Source organism: Hyperoodon ampullatus (assembly GCF_949752795.1).
Source record: "Hyperoodon ampullatus genome assembly, chromosome: 14".
Classification (NCBI taxonomy): Eukaryota; Metazoa; Chordata; class Mammalia; order Artiodactyla; family Ziphiidae; genus Hyperoodon; species Hyperoodon ampullatus.
Genome location: NC_136927.1, coordinates 44121684 through 44137492, shown reverse-complemented (window position 1 = coordinate 44137492; position 15809 = coordinate 44121684). Strand labels below are relative to the sequence as shown.

The window sequence follows — 15809 nt, the reverse complement described above, 5'->3', positions numbered from 1 at the left end:
AAAAATGATACCCAAGTTCCCACCCAACCCTCCACCGGACCAGAAAATCAGAAGCCTCCTTACGCGGATGCTCATACAGAAACTAAGTTTATTATTTTTTTCTTCTTAAAAAAAAAAAAAAAAAAGAAAAAAGAAAAAAAGAAAAAAACTCATTGTAGAGAAGCCCCTCCCCCTTCCCCTAAGGGTGGGGGGCTGTGAAAGATAGCTGGGGAAATCAAGTACAAGGGGGTGGGGACAAAGACTATCTTGCCACCCTTAACACTGCCCAGCCATGTGGGGTGGAAGGGAAGGGGATATGTGAAGAGCCCCGTTTCCATGACAACCAGTTGCCTACCCCCTCCTTTGGTGGAAAGAAGGGAGAAGGCCCCTATGTCTCCCTGGAGGATTCCCCCCTCAAAAGACTTCAAGTAGTGGTTAACAGAGTCAGGCCTGGTCATGGAGAGAGAGGGGCCATGGCAGAAAGCCTAGGTGAAGGGGGGCAGCCCACTCACGTCTTGGCTTTACGGCCTCTGTGACTAATGGTAGGGCCAGCCAAGTGGGAAGGGGCGCTGCTGCGCAAGATACGCTGGTCCCCTTGGTTGGTGGTCCCACCAAGCCGGCGGGGGCCAGGCCGGCGCCGTGGGGTCCCATCCCCTTCCTCCTCCTCACCTGAGGCTTCAGCCTCAGACTCCTCTACTGAACCCTCAGGCCCCAGGGGACTTGGGGGCTGAAGGCGGCTCCGCTTTGCCAGCCCAGGACCACAGCCAACTGGGGCCCCTGCCCGTTTGCGAGGCACCTTCTCAGTCTCTAGTGGGGGAACTAGAGACCCTGGACGCAGCCGGGTCGAGCGCAGTTTTGGAGCCAATGAGACCACGGGAGGTGTCAATTCTAACCCGCCTGGCCCACTATCCGCTAAATCCAGATCATCCTGAATTACAGCCACTACCATGGACCCTTCACTCTTTCGTCCCCTCATTCCTTCTGCTTCAAGACGTAAGCGGGCCAGGCGGGTGAGGGGGCGGCTTCCATCCTCATCAGATGAACTACCCTCACTCTCCCCCTGGCCCTGGGGTTGCCGCTGCTTCCCCAATCCACAGCTCTCAAGGACAGGAGAGCTGTCGCGGTCCAAGACAGGGAGCTGGCTGGGCCGAGGTGATGGTGGATTCTTGGGAGGTCGGCCCCGCTTCCGCTTGGGTGGGGATGTTGAAATGGTGAGAGTGGTGACAGTGTTGGCGACAGTAGCAGTGGGACAGGCTAGGAGTGGTGGGAGTGGCGGCAGGGGTGGCGGTATCGGGAGTGGCTGTGTCCGGCTCTCTAAGCTGCCATCCCCTGGAGAGGAAATGGTCCCAGGAATGGGCAAATCTCGGGCCTTAGGGGGCCGCCCACGCCTTCTTTTCTCCACAGGTGATAGGATGACAGGCTCGGGTCTATGAACTGGCTGGGGTCCAAGAGGCTGGGGCCCAGGAATAAGCTGAGGTGCCAGGACAGGCTCCGCAACAACAAGGGTCTCAGCCCCAGGGACTGAGTCAGCCCCACTGGTTTTTCCCTTAGAGGTGCATGAAGGTGCCTCATCCACCCCTCGCCCAGCATCTGCTGGAGACCTGTTCTTCTTGGGGGGCCTCCCCCTGCGACGTTTCACAGCAGGAGGGGTGATGGCAAGTAGTGCCCCTTCTCCATTTTCTGGGCTGCCCCCACCAGTTAGCCCCAGCTCAATGCGGCGGCGAGCTATGAAGGGCTGCTGGGTTGGGGTGGGCAGTGTGGATGGGGGAGCAGCTTCACAGGGACCACTGGTGGGAGGTGAGGATTCTGGCCCCGACATGCTGCGGGTAGATGGGCTTCCCGGGCTGGCACCAGTCTCAGAGACCCCAGGCACTAGGGTGCTGGCAGTTCCCCGCTGCTGTCGCCGTCGCCTCACCAGTTCCTTTTCCTCTACCACAGTCACTAGCCGTCCTGGCAGCTTGCGAAGCACTTTGGGACCTGGAGGCTGCCCTGGCCGACCAGCCCCCTGACCCCTAATTTCTACATCGGCACTGGTGCGACGCCGAGGGGGCCGGGCAGGCGAAGGACCCTCAGGTGTGGAGGTGGCCGAGGATGAGGTTGATGGGGCTGCGACCTCAGCTGAAACAAGTTCCTGGGGTTTCTCTGGGGTAGACGTTGGGGTCTGGGCCTCCACCAGCTCTTCTGAGTTCTTGTCAGCCTCCAGTGGCTCCTGAAGTAGCTCATCAGATGCTGCTGAGGGTGGGAGCTCCAGCCTATTGCTCTCACTCAGACACGTGGCCACTTCCTCACCATCAGGCAGCACTGAGAGGATGGTCGCCTCGGCAGGCTCGGGCACCTCCTGCTCTTGACCGTTGGGGACGCTGCCAGCTGCCAGGTTTGGGCTAGGTGCAGAAGAGGTGAGAGAAAGGTTCTTCTCTGACATAGGCAGGATCTCAACAGCAACTGGCAACAGATCCTTAGGGGGCACAAGAGTAATTGGGGAAGTCTCGGAACTGGCCATATCAGCCAGCTCCAGGGACTCAGTAGATGCCATTGCTTGTGCACACAGCTCTGCCTCAGGCCCCATGCCCAAGGGGAGGTTGGTGACTGGTGGGGAAATGGGCACAGAAGGTAGACCAAGCAAGAGAGGGGAGGAAGGAGTTAAGAGAGAAGTTTGGGCTGGAGGTGGGGTATGAGCTGGTGGAGGGGTACAGGCAGGAGGAGGGGTACAGGCAGAAGAACAAGAGGGAGGAATCTGTGCAGAAGGAAGAGGAGGAGAAGGCAAGATATGGACAGGAAGCATGGTTATCGGATTTGGGGCTGAAATGGGGATTGGGGCAGAGATTGGGGCAGGGACTGGGGTAGGAATTGCAGCAGGAGCTGAAGCTGGAGTGGGTCGAGGCCTAGGCGCTGGCCGGGGAACTCGGTCCCTGGCAGGGCTGCAGCGGGGGGGTGTGGAGGTGCTGCGGGGATGATGCGTGGATGTGACAGGAGTGTGGTTTGCCCCTTGAGTTTCAGCCCGGGCTCCACGAAGACGCTCACTGACGCGAGTCCCTGGCCTTTCGGGGGCCTTGGCCTTCTTACTGCGCCGGTGGCTGCCTCCACCAGTCCCACAGGAAACCTCATCCCCAGCCCCTGGCCCCTCCTCCTCCTCCTGGGGTAGGCGGAACACCTCCTCCTTCGCTTGGTCCAGGTCCTTGCGGGCAGCTTCCACTTGCTCCTACCAAAAACAGAGCCCAAGGAGTGGTCAGAGGGAGGCATGGGGAGTGGGTGGAAAGCAGCCACTTTCCACTTCTGTCCCCACCCCCATACTCACTTCTGCCTGCTTGAGCTCCTCTCGGCTCACCTCCTCCAGTGAGGCTTCCAGGAATTTCATGGCATAGCGCTCAATGGGAGTCAGCTGTGGGGAAGAGCAGCGATGATGAACATAGGGACCTGGTGCCCAGGGCCCATCACCCTTGATTATTTTCACCAGAGAAGACAGAAAGAAGGTTGCAGAGTCCAGAGGAAGGAGTTGTGGAGGGTGAGGTTGAGAACTAGTGGATCCAACACTGACCTGTTCTACAAGGGCAGCAATTTCCTGCTCAGCCCGGGACATCTCCTCATCTTCAGCCCCAGGCCGACCAGCCTCCTCTCCATCAGCAGCAGGAAACCCATCATTCTCATTGAATTCTGCAAGCTCAGCCACCTGTTCAGCCTTGGCCTGGGTGGCCGCACGGATATCCTCTTCATCCTCTGCCCGACACAATGCCTATGAGGGTGTGGGGAAGAATAACCATGAGAATTAAAGAACTTTACATCCTGTGATTTGATTCTGGCAAATGTTTGAGGCCACGTTTACACCAAACCAGATTTACATCAGAACTCAACTCTCTTCTGGGCCCCCAAAATTACCAAAGCAACACAGTGGTCCACACAGAATGGAACAGATTCAACCAGGAGTGCCACCAGGGACAAAATAACTGTTTTAGAGACCTCTAGTTCCACTTACTTTCCATTCAAGTAAGCCTCAAATCTCTTTAAAAAAGCAATCCCAGAAGTTTTGCATACAAAATAATCCACAATTCTTTTTTGCACTGAGATGCCTCATGACAACAGATTAATATATGATCATTCCCCTGAGATGAATATCCAGGGAGATGACACCAAAGTCACTGAGGGAAGTAGCCTAGAGCATGAGAGGAAGGCACTTGGTAGAGGAAAATTTCTCCATGATAACCCACACCTTCAGTTCCTAAACATCTGTCTACGTCTGAAAAAATACAAATGCCCAGACCTCACCACTCAAAATCATGATTTAAGTAGACTGTGAGATGGGACCCAGGAATCAATCTTTTTCAAAGCCTTCCAAGTGATTCTAGTATGCATTAATGTTTGGGAAATGAGAGTTTTACACCATATACAAAGCACTTCTTATATCCACTATGCTATTTAACCTTCAGTTACTTCCTTCTAATTTAGCATTTCAGAAAAGTGGGAAGTGAAGCTCAGAAGATTAAATGGATGTGGCTTAACGAACACTATTAAGAAGCACTGTTGGAGTTCAAACCTAGAACCGTGGACTCCATATCCTGTGTTCTATCTATGAAATCATGTGAACCAATAAGCAACCTACTCACAACTATCAAAGGCCAACTGTAATCTGGGAAGCAGCAGAAATAGTTCTTTCCCCTTGGACAAACTCAAAAGACTGAGAGACAACACACACTGCAACCATTAGCTCTACTCTAGGGACTGCCCACTCCTTTTCTGCAGCGGGATCTTTGTTCCCCGACCAGGGATCGAACCCGTGCCCCCTGCAGTGGAAGCACAGAGTCTTAACCACTGGACAGCCGGTGAAGTCCCTGCCCACTCTTTTTTCACCTGCTCCAGGATATGGGTCTGCTTGCTGGCCACAGTCTCTTCCTCATCTTCAGGGGCAGAGGGTATAGATGAGCCAGATGGTTCCTCCAGAGGCATATCAAACAGCTCTCGGATGGTCTGCTTTGGAAAGAACATATGAAAAGTGTCAGAACCAACGGAATGTTGGTCCCAGGTCTATAGCTATGAAGCTGATAGCTCTTAGTAGTATCAGAAGCACCACTAGTTGAAGAGGCAGATCTTTGGAGGCCAAAGCATCCTTTTTAATAAGCAGTAGTAACTCCTACAGGCATAGCAGTTCTCTCTTGCACAAACTGGAAGATCTTAGTACCTGTTTAAAATAGGCTGTGGTGAAGTTGCCTCCCTCAATTGCCATGTCTCCCAACATTCTCTTCTGGTTTGCCTTTTTTAGGATGTTCTCTTCCACTGTCCGTTCACTGATAAGCCTAGGGGGTGATAAAGGACATGTATAAACAGCCAAATACATCAATAAAACCCTATTAGCAAAGGGGAAGTATGGTAAGGGGAGACTAGGCAGTACCTATATATGTGGACATCTCGGGTCTGGCCAATTCGGTGACAGCGATCCTGGGCCTGAGCATCCATGGTAGGATTCCAGTCGCTGTCATAAAAAACAACAGTGTCTGCCCCCGTCAGGTTCACGCCCACACCCCCACTCCGAGTTGAAAGGATGAAGCAGAATATGCGTTTGTCTGCATTGAATCGTTCCATCAAGGCCTAGAGGAAAAGGAAAAAAAGATAGTATTGGGAGACATATCCCCAAAAACAGACCAAGGCTTAGTGGGGGCCCCTCCTGGGACTCTGAGCCCTGGAAAAAGGAGACAGAGCTGAGGCGAGCCTCTAAGGGTCGGAGATGCCTGGGTTACCTGTCTCTGTTCAACTCTAGTAGACCCATCCAGACGCAAGTAGAGGTGGCCATGGTAGGTGAGAAACTGCTCCAACACATCCAGCATTCGGGTCATCTGGGTGAATATGAGCACCCGGTGGCCCTCCGCCTTGAGCTGTCGCAACAGCACCGCCAACGTTTGCAACTTTCCTAAAGAGATATGAAGGGGTACAGGGAGCTAGCTATAAACTGGACTGGGAGAAACACAGCACTGGAAGCCTGTGTAGTTGAAAGATCAAGTTTTACGCCAGGGTTTCGATCAACCCAGGGGAATCAAAAATATTTAACTTTATATATTTTCTTCCCTTAAGGGTTCTTCCTCTTCAGTCTACTCCTGTCTTGGATCTGACTTCTTTCAGTCTAACTAGGGGTAGGGTAATACAGACCCTCAGGGGGAAAAAAGAAATCCTCAATGGTGTATGAGCAAGAAAAGACCTTCAAGTACTACACTGAGTTATACCAGCTGCAGCACAAGCCATTCACAAGATAAACATCAACAAATCCATTGATGTCATAGCTCACTTGGATGGAAGGTCACTGAGATAAGAACCAGAAAGGCAGGATCTTATGAGGTTATCTAGTTTAACCTCCCATCAAACACGAAAATAGTGATTCAATCAGTTTGAACACTTTTAACAAAGACTTTCAATTCACCTATTCTGAATGGTTTCAAATGTTATAAAATTATTTTTTACCAAAATATTTATTGAACACATATTAATAAAAATTCTGCTGACTTTATGTTCTAAGACATTTAAGTAATCTGCAAACATATTACTATGGAAATACCTGTGCACAGTTGTGGCAGAAACTATTCACTACTGTCCAACAGCCATTCTCGGTTAACAGAACCCGATTAATCCTATGGACACCTGGCAGAGATCCCTTGATTCCCACGGAAGGTGCACCCCAAACCAACCCCAGAAGATGAATCATTAATTGTTCTAAATAAGCCATAGTTCCTTTTTCCCTTCGTCAGTGATTACTCTAAGGATGGGCATATGGCCCAATCTGAGCCAATGAATTTTTTTTTTTATACCTAAGATTTGTGCATTTATTGTAAGTTATACTTCAATTAAAAAAAAACTTTAAAAAATATAAAAATATATCAAAAACAGACAACTGGTTAAGAGAGCCAATGAATTTTGAATAAAAGTCAACTGGGAGGGCTTTCTTTCCCAGAAAAAAATGAAAGACTTGCGAGAAGTGTTTTGTTTCAACCCCTTGCTTCCTGCTTGGAGCACTGGTGTGCTCCCTGGAGTTATAGCAGCCATCTTAAGACCATGACCATGAGAATAAAAAGATAAAAGCTAAGGATAGTAGGTAAAGTCCTGGGTCCATGAAGACACCACTAAGCTGCTGCTGAACCAGCCATATACCACCATTCTAGGCATTTCTCATTTAGTAAACAATAAATGATCTTGTGGTTTAAGCCACCGTTGGTTGGTTTTCTGTTACCTGCAGCCAAATTTCTTCTAACCAATAAGATTCTATTCAAAAGACAAGCATCCTTGTTCAAATCTTTCCCCAAAACAAAATCTACTATTTACTTTTTTTTTTTTGGCCACGTGGCTTACGAGATCTTAATTCCCCAACCAGGGATGGAACCTGTGCCCTCAGCAGTGAAAGCGTGGAGTCCTACCACTGGACCACCAGGGAATTCCCCAATATCTACTATTTATTGTGCAGTCTTATACCACCACAAACCTTTCCCCATAAATCTGAAAACTCCACGCTGTGCTATGTCATTTGCCATTGTATCCCAAATGATGTAACACGTTCACAAAATAATCACTGAATAAATGAGTTAGCAAACATTTTCAACTTTCATCAAAGTCAAATTCATGAATGCCAAGAATCTATCATGAGGCCTACATTTCTTCATCTCACCCAGAAGCATAACCTAAAAGACTATCTAATGTTTAATGAAATCCACAGAGACCTTATGTACAGCACCCCTTTGATGTAACAGTCCTCAGGCTAAGACAAGAAAAGAGGTCAAGAGACCCTCACTGGCCAATGAACTCACCGCAATCATACTGGATAAGCCTCAGGTCAGGAAACTGGGTACGCATGTTACACACAATACGGTGCAAAGGACGAGCCCGGGGCCAGAGCTCACGAGCCAATTGCTCCTGGAAGGCTGCCTGACGTGGGGCCAGCCAAGGAGGTGGGTGGCAGGCGTGCAAGGAAGGGGGAGGTGCCTCCACAGGAGGCATGACAAAGATGAACCTGTAAAAAGAAGGCAAGCAGTATAAAATATGGAACTCTGAATGGCCCCAGAAGTTAGCACCTTTACCAGCCCTAACCACTATATCCACTCAGAGGCCCCAAGACCCACTTCCCATTAGCACTTAGCCCTGCCAACCTCTCAATGATTTCTGACAGCTGGTCTAGTCGTTGCTGGGGAAACAGTACAGCCTGGCGGGCAGCCTCGGTATAAGTCCAAAAGGTGGGGTGGCTGGGGCCAGGAGAACGAGGGCCGATGGGGCTGGCAACAGGTTGGGGCAGGGTACAGAAATCCAAGACTTCAGTCCCATACACGGGTGCCAGGGCCCCATGAGCCTCACTAAGTTGGAAAATCCGTTCCAGGCGTTCAGACCGCTGCTGCTTCCGCTTTTCCTCCAGAGAGTCCTGAGCATAAGAGGAGAAAAACACAGAAAATGTGATCAGCGTCCTTATAGAAAACCTGGCAGCTCCTCCCAGAATTAAACATAATCTGTGGAAACCATAAGATTCAACAATACACTATTTTAGTTCTTCCAAATTGTCAATAATGGGAGTTATTCTTTTCCCAATGTTAAATGAAATAACTTCTCCGCAAAAGAAAACTGATCTTCCCTGTATGGTACCAAAGCAGATGCCTGAATATTCAAAATTTTGAATATTCATGTCTGACAAACTTATAGAATGGATGATTTGTGTGAGTTTTCCCATATAACACTTAAATCCGGAATATCCAAGTTAATTCATCTTCTTGCAGTAGATCCAAAACAATTATTAAAATCCCTCCTCAAATCACTGACCAGGATACAGAGAGGCTAATCAAATCCATGGCAGGTTTTTGTCAAAGGTCAGACTGGAATGGGGTGGGATGGGAACAGCTAACCAGACATCTAGGTAACCCCAAGAGAGAAAAGGGGAGTGCCCTGGCTGACAGGATACCTGTATGACTTTGACCCAATCCTTTCCCATCTTTGTGCTTCCAGTTTCACAGGCTATAAAATCACCTAACTCTTTTGTAGCACTTATCACACTTGTAGTTTTACATGTATAGGATTCTTTGATTAACATCTTCTACCCACTAAACTGTAAGCCCCTCACTGTAATCATCCAGTATCCAACTCAGTATCTGGCACAAAGTAGGCTCTCAATAAATATGTTATTAGAAGGAACAAATAATGAAGGAGACTGGACCCTACAAGATGGTCCTGAAAAAGAGCAGTGTCCCAAATCTCCCTTCCTGACTGCTACCTTAAGCTTGACCTCTTGGCTCCTGGTGGTCTAAGTGAGGAAGGAAAGCACCCTAGCAGAGGGGAAAAATCATTAAGTAGCAGCAAAGGAGACAATATTTGCAAATCATCTACCTGAAAAAGGACTTGTATCCAGAATATATAAAGAACTCTTACAACTCAATAACAAAAAGGAAAAGAATAAAATAACCCAATTAAAAAAGGGAAAGGATTTGAATAGACATTTCTTCAAAGAAGATATACAAATGGCTAACAACCACTGAAAAGATGCTCAACATCATTAGCCACCAGGAAAATACAAATCAAAACCACAAAAGGGACTTCCCTGGTGGTGCAGTGGATAATACTACTCTGCGCTCCCAATACAGGGGGCCCAGGTTCAATCCCTGGTCAGGGAACTAGATCCCACATGCATACCTCAACTAAAAGTTTGCATGCCACAATTAAGGAGCCGGCAGGCTGCAACTGCAGTGCCCTGGAGCCGCAACTAAGGAGCCCCCCTGCTGCAACTAAGGCCCGGCGCAACCAAATAAATAAATATTTAAAAACCACAAGATACCACTTCAAACCCACTAGGATGGCTATAATCAAAAAAGACAAATAATAACAAGTTTTTGGCAAAGATGTAGAGAACCTGGAACCCTCACAAGCGCTGGTGGGAATGTAAAATGGTACAGCCACTTTGGAAAACAGTTTGTCAGTTCCTCAAACAGTCAAACATAGTTACCATAACCCAGTTAATTCCACTCCTAAATTTACATCCAATATAACCGAAAACATATGAAAAGATACAAAATCTTATACATGAATGTTCACAGCAGCATTATTCGTAACAGCCAAAAAGAAGAAACAAACCAAATGTCCCCCAATCAGCTGACGAATAGATATATAAAATGTGGTATATTCATACAATGGCATATTATTCAACAATTTTTAAAAAATGAAGTACTGATATATATACATATATATATGTCAATTATAGCATAACATGGATGAACCTCAAAAATATTAAGTAAAAGAAGCCAGTCACAAAAAACCGTATATTATATGACTCCATAAGTAAATCTACAGATACAAGTTACTTAGAGCTAGGAGGGATGGAAAGGTCAGGGATGATGGTTAAGGGTGTGCGGTTTCTTTTTTTTTAGGGCAATGAAAATGTTCTAAAGTTGACTGTTGTCATGGTTGCATAACTCTGTGAATATACTAAAAGCCAATGAATTGTATGGTTTAAATAGGTGAACTGTATGGTATGTGATTTATATCTCAAACTGTTTAAAGAAAAAGTATCAAGAAGCTGCTTCCTACTTGCAGAGCAATGAAAATTTAACACAGACCATGGGGTTGCACCCTTGGGCTAGCATCTAGGCTCTCCTCTCCCTACTTCCAAAAAGCCAGACCAACCTGGCAGCATTAGAGAAAGACCAAAGGTGGAGGCAAGTGGCAAAGATGGAGGGTGGGGGACTGGGGCCGAGAATAAGAAGCAGCTCTATTATCAGAGTGAGAAAAAGACAAGAGGGCCTGGAAGGACTCACTACATCTTTCTCATTATTAGGTCCTGGGTTACTTACTCTGAGTTGCAATTTTTATTTAACCAAATATATATACAACTATATATATGATAGAAAAAAATGGCTACCAGAAAGTTCATGAAGGGACAGAGTTCTTTTTATTTCCCACTTAATCACCATGGAGGTAAAAAACTACAGCAAATGACCGTCAAAGTCAAACGCTCATGATCTTTAGGGAACTGTATTCCGTGGTGTCCTTTCTCCCCTAGAAGTTCAAATACTTAACGGTGACAGTTTTAGCAACTGAGAAAAATCCTCCTGTCTCTGAGGACTGCCTCTTGTGGGGAAGAAGAGAAAGCAATGGAGTCAGCACATCTGTGTTCTCACAAGTTGTATAAATTTTAAAACATCATTTGGTAGGCTAGTTTCATCTGTAAAATGGGGCAATTAGATGCCAACACTAACTCAAAAGAGTAAGCAAGAACCAAAGAGACCAAATGTAACAAGAAAGCCTTGAACACATCAGTGATTAATAGTTTTAAAAGCACATTATGTCCTCAATTACTTCCTCTGTGAAAAGTAGGACATGGATTATTCTTCCCATTTTACAGATAAGAGTAAAGGCCCAGGGAAAGGCTTTGTCCAGTGACATTCAAGTATTAGGTCCACAAAACTAGGCTTTGTAATTTACCAAGATAAAGGTGACATTATTTTGTTCCATCCACTCTGTAGCAACACTCCAAAGAAATTCAATTTCCTGTTCCCTCTCCTTTGAGGCAGTAAAACTTACCAGATAGAAAGGGGAACGAGGTGGTGGTGGGGGCTGGCGTCGAGGTCGGGGACCACTGAACGAGGTAGCAGTGGAGGGAGGGCTGGGGGGACCAGAGCGTAATGTCAGTGTCTCAGACTCATCCTTGGAAACAGGCAGCCGGGATACCATGGTGACAGGCAAGGGAGCGGCACCGGTTGCCGAAACCACGAGGGAAGATGCCTGGGAAGCTGGGGCCTGTGTTGAGGCTGGGGCCAGTGCCAGAGTCTGAGCTGCCGCTGGGCCCAAGGTGGGCACCGGCACTGGGGCAGGGCTCAAGGTCAGTGTTTGCACTGAAGCTGGGGCCAGGAGTGAAGCAGATGACGACACTGTAGCCAAAGTCAGTGTGTGAGCTGGGGCTGGGCCCATCGGAGAAACTGGAGCCAGAGGGGGTGCTGGAGCCAAAGACAGCGTCTGAGATGGACACAGTGGTGGTCCCGGTGCCAAAGACAGTGTCTGGGCTGGAGCTGGTACTAGGGATGCTGCTGGAGTCAATGACAATGTCTGAGCTGGAAAAGAACCTTGGGGGTTCCCAGTTCCCAAAGAGAGTGTCTGAGATGGAGACGATCCGCCAAGAGTGGATGCTAAAGCTGGGGGTAAAGCCAGTGTCTGCGTAGAAGCTGGACTCGGGAGAGGTGACGGAACAGGGGCTGGTACCAGAGTTTGAGCTGACGATGGAGCCAACACAGGAGCTGAGGCTGGCACCAGTGAGGAAGCTGAGGCTAAAGGAGTTCCTGGAGTAGATGATGAAGCCAGAAGTGGAACCGAAGTCTGCGATGGAGCCAGGACAGGAGTAGGACCTAGTGATGGAGCCAGGACTGGAAGAGGAGCCAGAGAAGGAGCTGGAGAAGGAGCCAGGATTGCTGTCTGTGGAGCCACCATGGGAGAAAGAGAGGTGGCTAGAGCCTGAGATGCAGTAGGTGCTGGAGCCAAGAGGGAAGCCTGAGCTGGAGCTGGATTTGATGCTGCTGGAAAAGGACTGGCCAGAGCGGAAGCTGGCACCAGGACAGGTGAACATGCTGGGGCCACGGCTGAGTTCAACCCTGGAACATGTGAAGAGGCTGGAGCCAACAACAGAGGGTGACCAGGTGCCTGAGATGGGGACAGGGATGGAGTTGTGGCCAAACCTAGAGTCAAGGCTGACGCTGATGGAGAAGCCCCAACTGGTGCCAAAGAGGGAGGTCCAGGAGCCGCTGAGACAACAGGTGCCAGTGTTGGAGTCACATTAGTCAACAGAGCTGGGCCCGAAGCCGAAACAGGCAAGGGGGCTGAGATGGGGATGGTGAGTGGAGCTGAGGCTGGGGACGGAAGCGTTGTGCAGACAGAGACGGGGAGTGAAGATGATACTGGAACTGGGACTGTAGAAGACACAGGACTAGCAAGGGGAGAGGAGTTGGGAACTGGCATTGGAGAAGAGGCTGGCCCAGGGAGTGAGGATGGCACGGGGAGAGGAGAAGAGATGGTCAAGGGAGCAGCTCCGGGTGCTGAAGCTGTGGAGACAGAGGATAAGTTAGCCCCCCAAGTTCTTCTTGCTCCTTCTATTACCCTGTCCCACCCCTTCCCTTACCCCCAAGCTTCACCTGTTTCCCAGAAGACCTTCACTCCCACACCATGAGATCAAAGATTCAAGGAATCTAACAATTTAACATTTCCTTTCCCTCCAAAGTTCCAACTTATGTATCTTGGAATTAGGCAAGGGCTCAGCAGACCATTTTGGGGGCTAATGCAAATCAGTATACTGATAACAAAAGGATCTACTGTGACTTAGAAACCCTCTGGGCCACCCTATCTCCATTTGTGACAAAAATTTTTGGCCTCAGCCACCTGAACTCACCACTGACTTCAGGCGTAGGACTGTGGACCAGCTTGAGAAGTGGCCTCACCAGAGTGGACGTGGGTATGGGGGCCCGGGCAGTACCCAGAGCAGGTGTGGGTAGCCGGCCAGGGGTTAATGTGGGGCGTGGAGTCAACACAGCTGGAAGCCCAGAGCTCGGAGGCCGGGGTGCTGGGGCCAACGGAGGAACAGGAGTCAGTCCATCCCGAGGGGCCTGTCTCACTACAATCTTCACCACGCCTGTATTATTCACCATGGTTGGTGGCACTGCAAGAGGAAGCTAGATTGAGGGGAAGGCAGAAAAGAAACAAGAGACCCAAAGGATGGAAGAAGTCCAAGGGCAGGAGAGGGTAGCAGACAGATATCAGAGATACTGGCAAAAGAAAACAACACTGAGGGAAGGCTAGACAGACAGTAGCCCAGGGCATGCCTGGAAGGACCAAGGCCAGCAGGGCTAAGTAAGTAGGAAGGCCAGAAGCCTCACCCTGGTTAGCAGCAAGCGGAAGGCTGAGGCCAGTGGGGGCAGGGGTGGTGCTGGGGGTCGAAGAAGGCAGCACAGAGACAGGGGTAGGGCCAGGGGTCGGGGCCACGGCCTGGATGAGGGCCACATGGGCAGGCTGGCTGATGAGGTGGTGCTGCCCCCCTGCTGACACCAGGTGCACCACATTCCCTGGGTTAAGGGAAGAGAGAAAGAAAGAAAGAAGCAGCTATCAGCCGGAGGAGGGCAGAGGCAAGAGAAGAGAGAAAGAACGAAGAGGGAATAACTTCTCCAGAATAAACTCATACCTATCTTGATCAAAAGACCCCCTCCAACCATTCCCCTTGGCCCCACCCACCAAAAGGCAGGGAAAGAAACATAAAGGCTGACATCTGAAAAGAGCCACAAAAACAAAGGGACAAAGAAGAGGAGGAAAAAGGCAGGACAGGGGGTGGGTTTTACCTACTTTGCAGCGGGCGGGGCTGCCCCACAGCAAGCTGGCGCACCTGCGCACCAGTCAAAGTCAGCTTGTTGCCCTGGATTTGGAAGGTGAGAGGTTTGCTTCCCCCTGTACTAGCCACTGGCCGTTGTGCCAGTGAGGCTAACTGCCCGATGCTGACCACTTCACCTGCTATGAATAAAGAAGAGGCTTAATGCACATGGGGCTCACTCTGTTCAAACTCACTTCACAGACCTTCATGAGGCACAAGTCTCCAGTTTCTCCAACCCTCCCCCTCAACTTACCATGTTCCAATAACCTTAGCCTCCACCTACAGCCTTTGAGCTTTTGACATGCTACTCCTTCCAATCCCACCCGTTTGCTTTGCAATCTCCTTTACATCCTCTAACAGCTTTCCACCATACTGAGCTCATCACCACCTGCCTCCTCTACGCTGCCCTTTTACCCCAAATAATTTTCTACTGCTAGGCTTACCACTATTTATTCATCTATGGGTCATCTCCCCCACTAGAGACTGTGAACTACTTGAGGGCTCTTACTTGATTATGAATTACCAATGCCTGGCAAAATACCTAACATATGTTAGCTACCATGACACACTCATGGTCCTGAGCTTTTCTTCTCCAGCTCCATGGCATATAGGCTTTCCTCCCACCTTAAGTCCTTCACCCTCACAGAGCCCTGGGAACTTACAGGGCAGGCGAGCTTGCATATCGGGAGACAGGATGAGGCGCTGTGGAGCAGGAGTAGGAGCTGGCACTGCCGTAGTGGGAGCCGTGGCTGTGGTGGTAGAGGTGGTGGTGACAGCAGCAGAAGGGAAGGTATAGCCTGGTGGCACTGTAAGGGGCTTCAACAGGCTGGAGGAGCCTGGGGGCGGGGCAGGGCTCAGGCGAACAGGAGCAGGTGGGGCCGGCTTCAAGGATAGGGTTGGCGTGGGAGGTCGTGAGGTCCCACTCAAGACCCCCAGAGGGGATGGCATCACTGTAAACACAAAGCAAACACCTGTCAGATATACCTTGACTAAAGCCTCAGCCTGGTCCTAGAAACCTCCATACATAATCCCTTGTAGCCCATCAAACACCACACCCCTGTCTCCAATCCAGCTCCTCAAACACTAATTTCATTACTTCTCCCCAAATCCGAACAATCTGCCTGAAGTAGCCCCCAGCATCCTGGCTCCCTTGGAACTCACCCTGGGGGAGAGGCCCACCGTTTGGCTGCAGTGGGGGCAAAAGAACAGGGCCAGGAGGCCGGGATGCTGGAATGAGTGGGGGCCCAGAAGGCGAGGCCGACACCATCAGTGGTGCTGGCAGCACTGGGGGGGTTGGGCCAGGGGTGGGCTGGGCTGAGAGCTCAGGGCCTGGAGGGGGTCGGACTGGGACAGGGCCCAGGGGAGTCCGTGGACTGTTCACCACCACCACTGTCCGGCCTTCTTGCTTGGGCATTGGCTGCAGCATCCTACGAGGAAAAAACAAGGGGACGGGTAGGGAAGGAGGGAGAGTGAAGAGTAGGAAAAGAAA

At 49.7% G+C, this 15809-nt stretch overlaps 1 protein-coding gene across 1 annotated transcript in view; it reads right to left on the bottom strand.

Annotated features, from left to right (window-relative positions):
- Positions 1 to 70: 70 nt before the first annotated feature.
- The window catches only part of SRCAP (Snf2 related CREBBP activator protein), a gene marked incomplete at its 5' end in the record, with an annotated part of 29757 nt that continues 14018 nt past the window's right edge, over positions 71 to 15809 (bottom strand). Inside the window, 15 exons of the mRNA XM_079718883.1 lie at positions 71 to 3178; positions 3275 to 3358; positions 3515 to 3709; positions 4822 to 4941; positions 5150 to 5264; positions 5360 to 5556; positions 5706 to 5875; positions 7755 to 7957; positions 8094 to 8359; positions 11500 to 13007; positions 13352 to 13618; positions 13836 to 14021; positions 14296 to 14460; positions 14983 to 15270; positions 15482 to 15747. Of these exons, the coding sequence (XP_079575009.1) occupies positions 488 to 3178; positions 3275 to 3358; positions 3515 to 3709; positions 4822 to 4941; positions 5150 to 5264; positions 5360 to 5556; positions 5706 to 5875; positions 7755 to 7957; positions 8094 to 8359; positions 11500 to 13007; positions 13352 to 13618; positions 13836 to 14021; positions 14296 to 14460; positions 14983 to 15270; positions 15482 to 15747 (6721 nt within the window). The 3' untranslated portion in view covers positions 71 to 487. The remainder of the gene's footprint in view (positions 3179 to 3274; positions 3359 to 3514; positions 3710 to 4821; positions 4942 to 5149; positions 5265 to 5359; positions 5557 to 5705; positions 5876 to 7754; positions 7958 to 8093; positions 8360 to 11499; positions 13008 to 13351; positions 13619 to 13835; positions 14022 to 14295; positions 14461 to 14982; positions 15271 to 15481; positions 15748 to 15809) is intronic.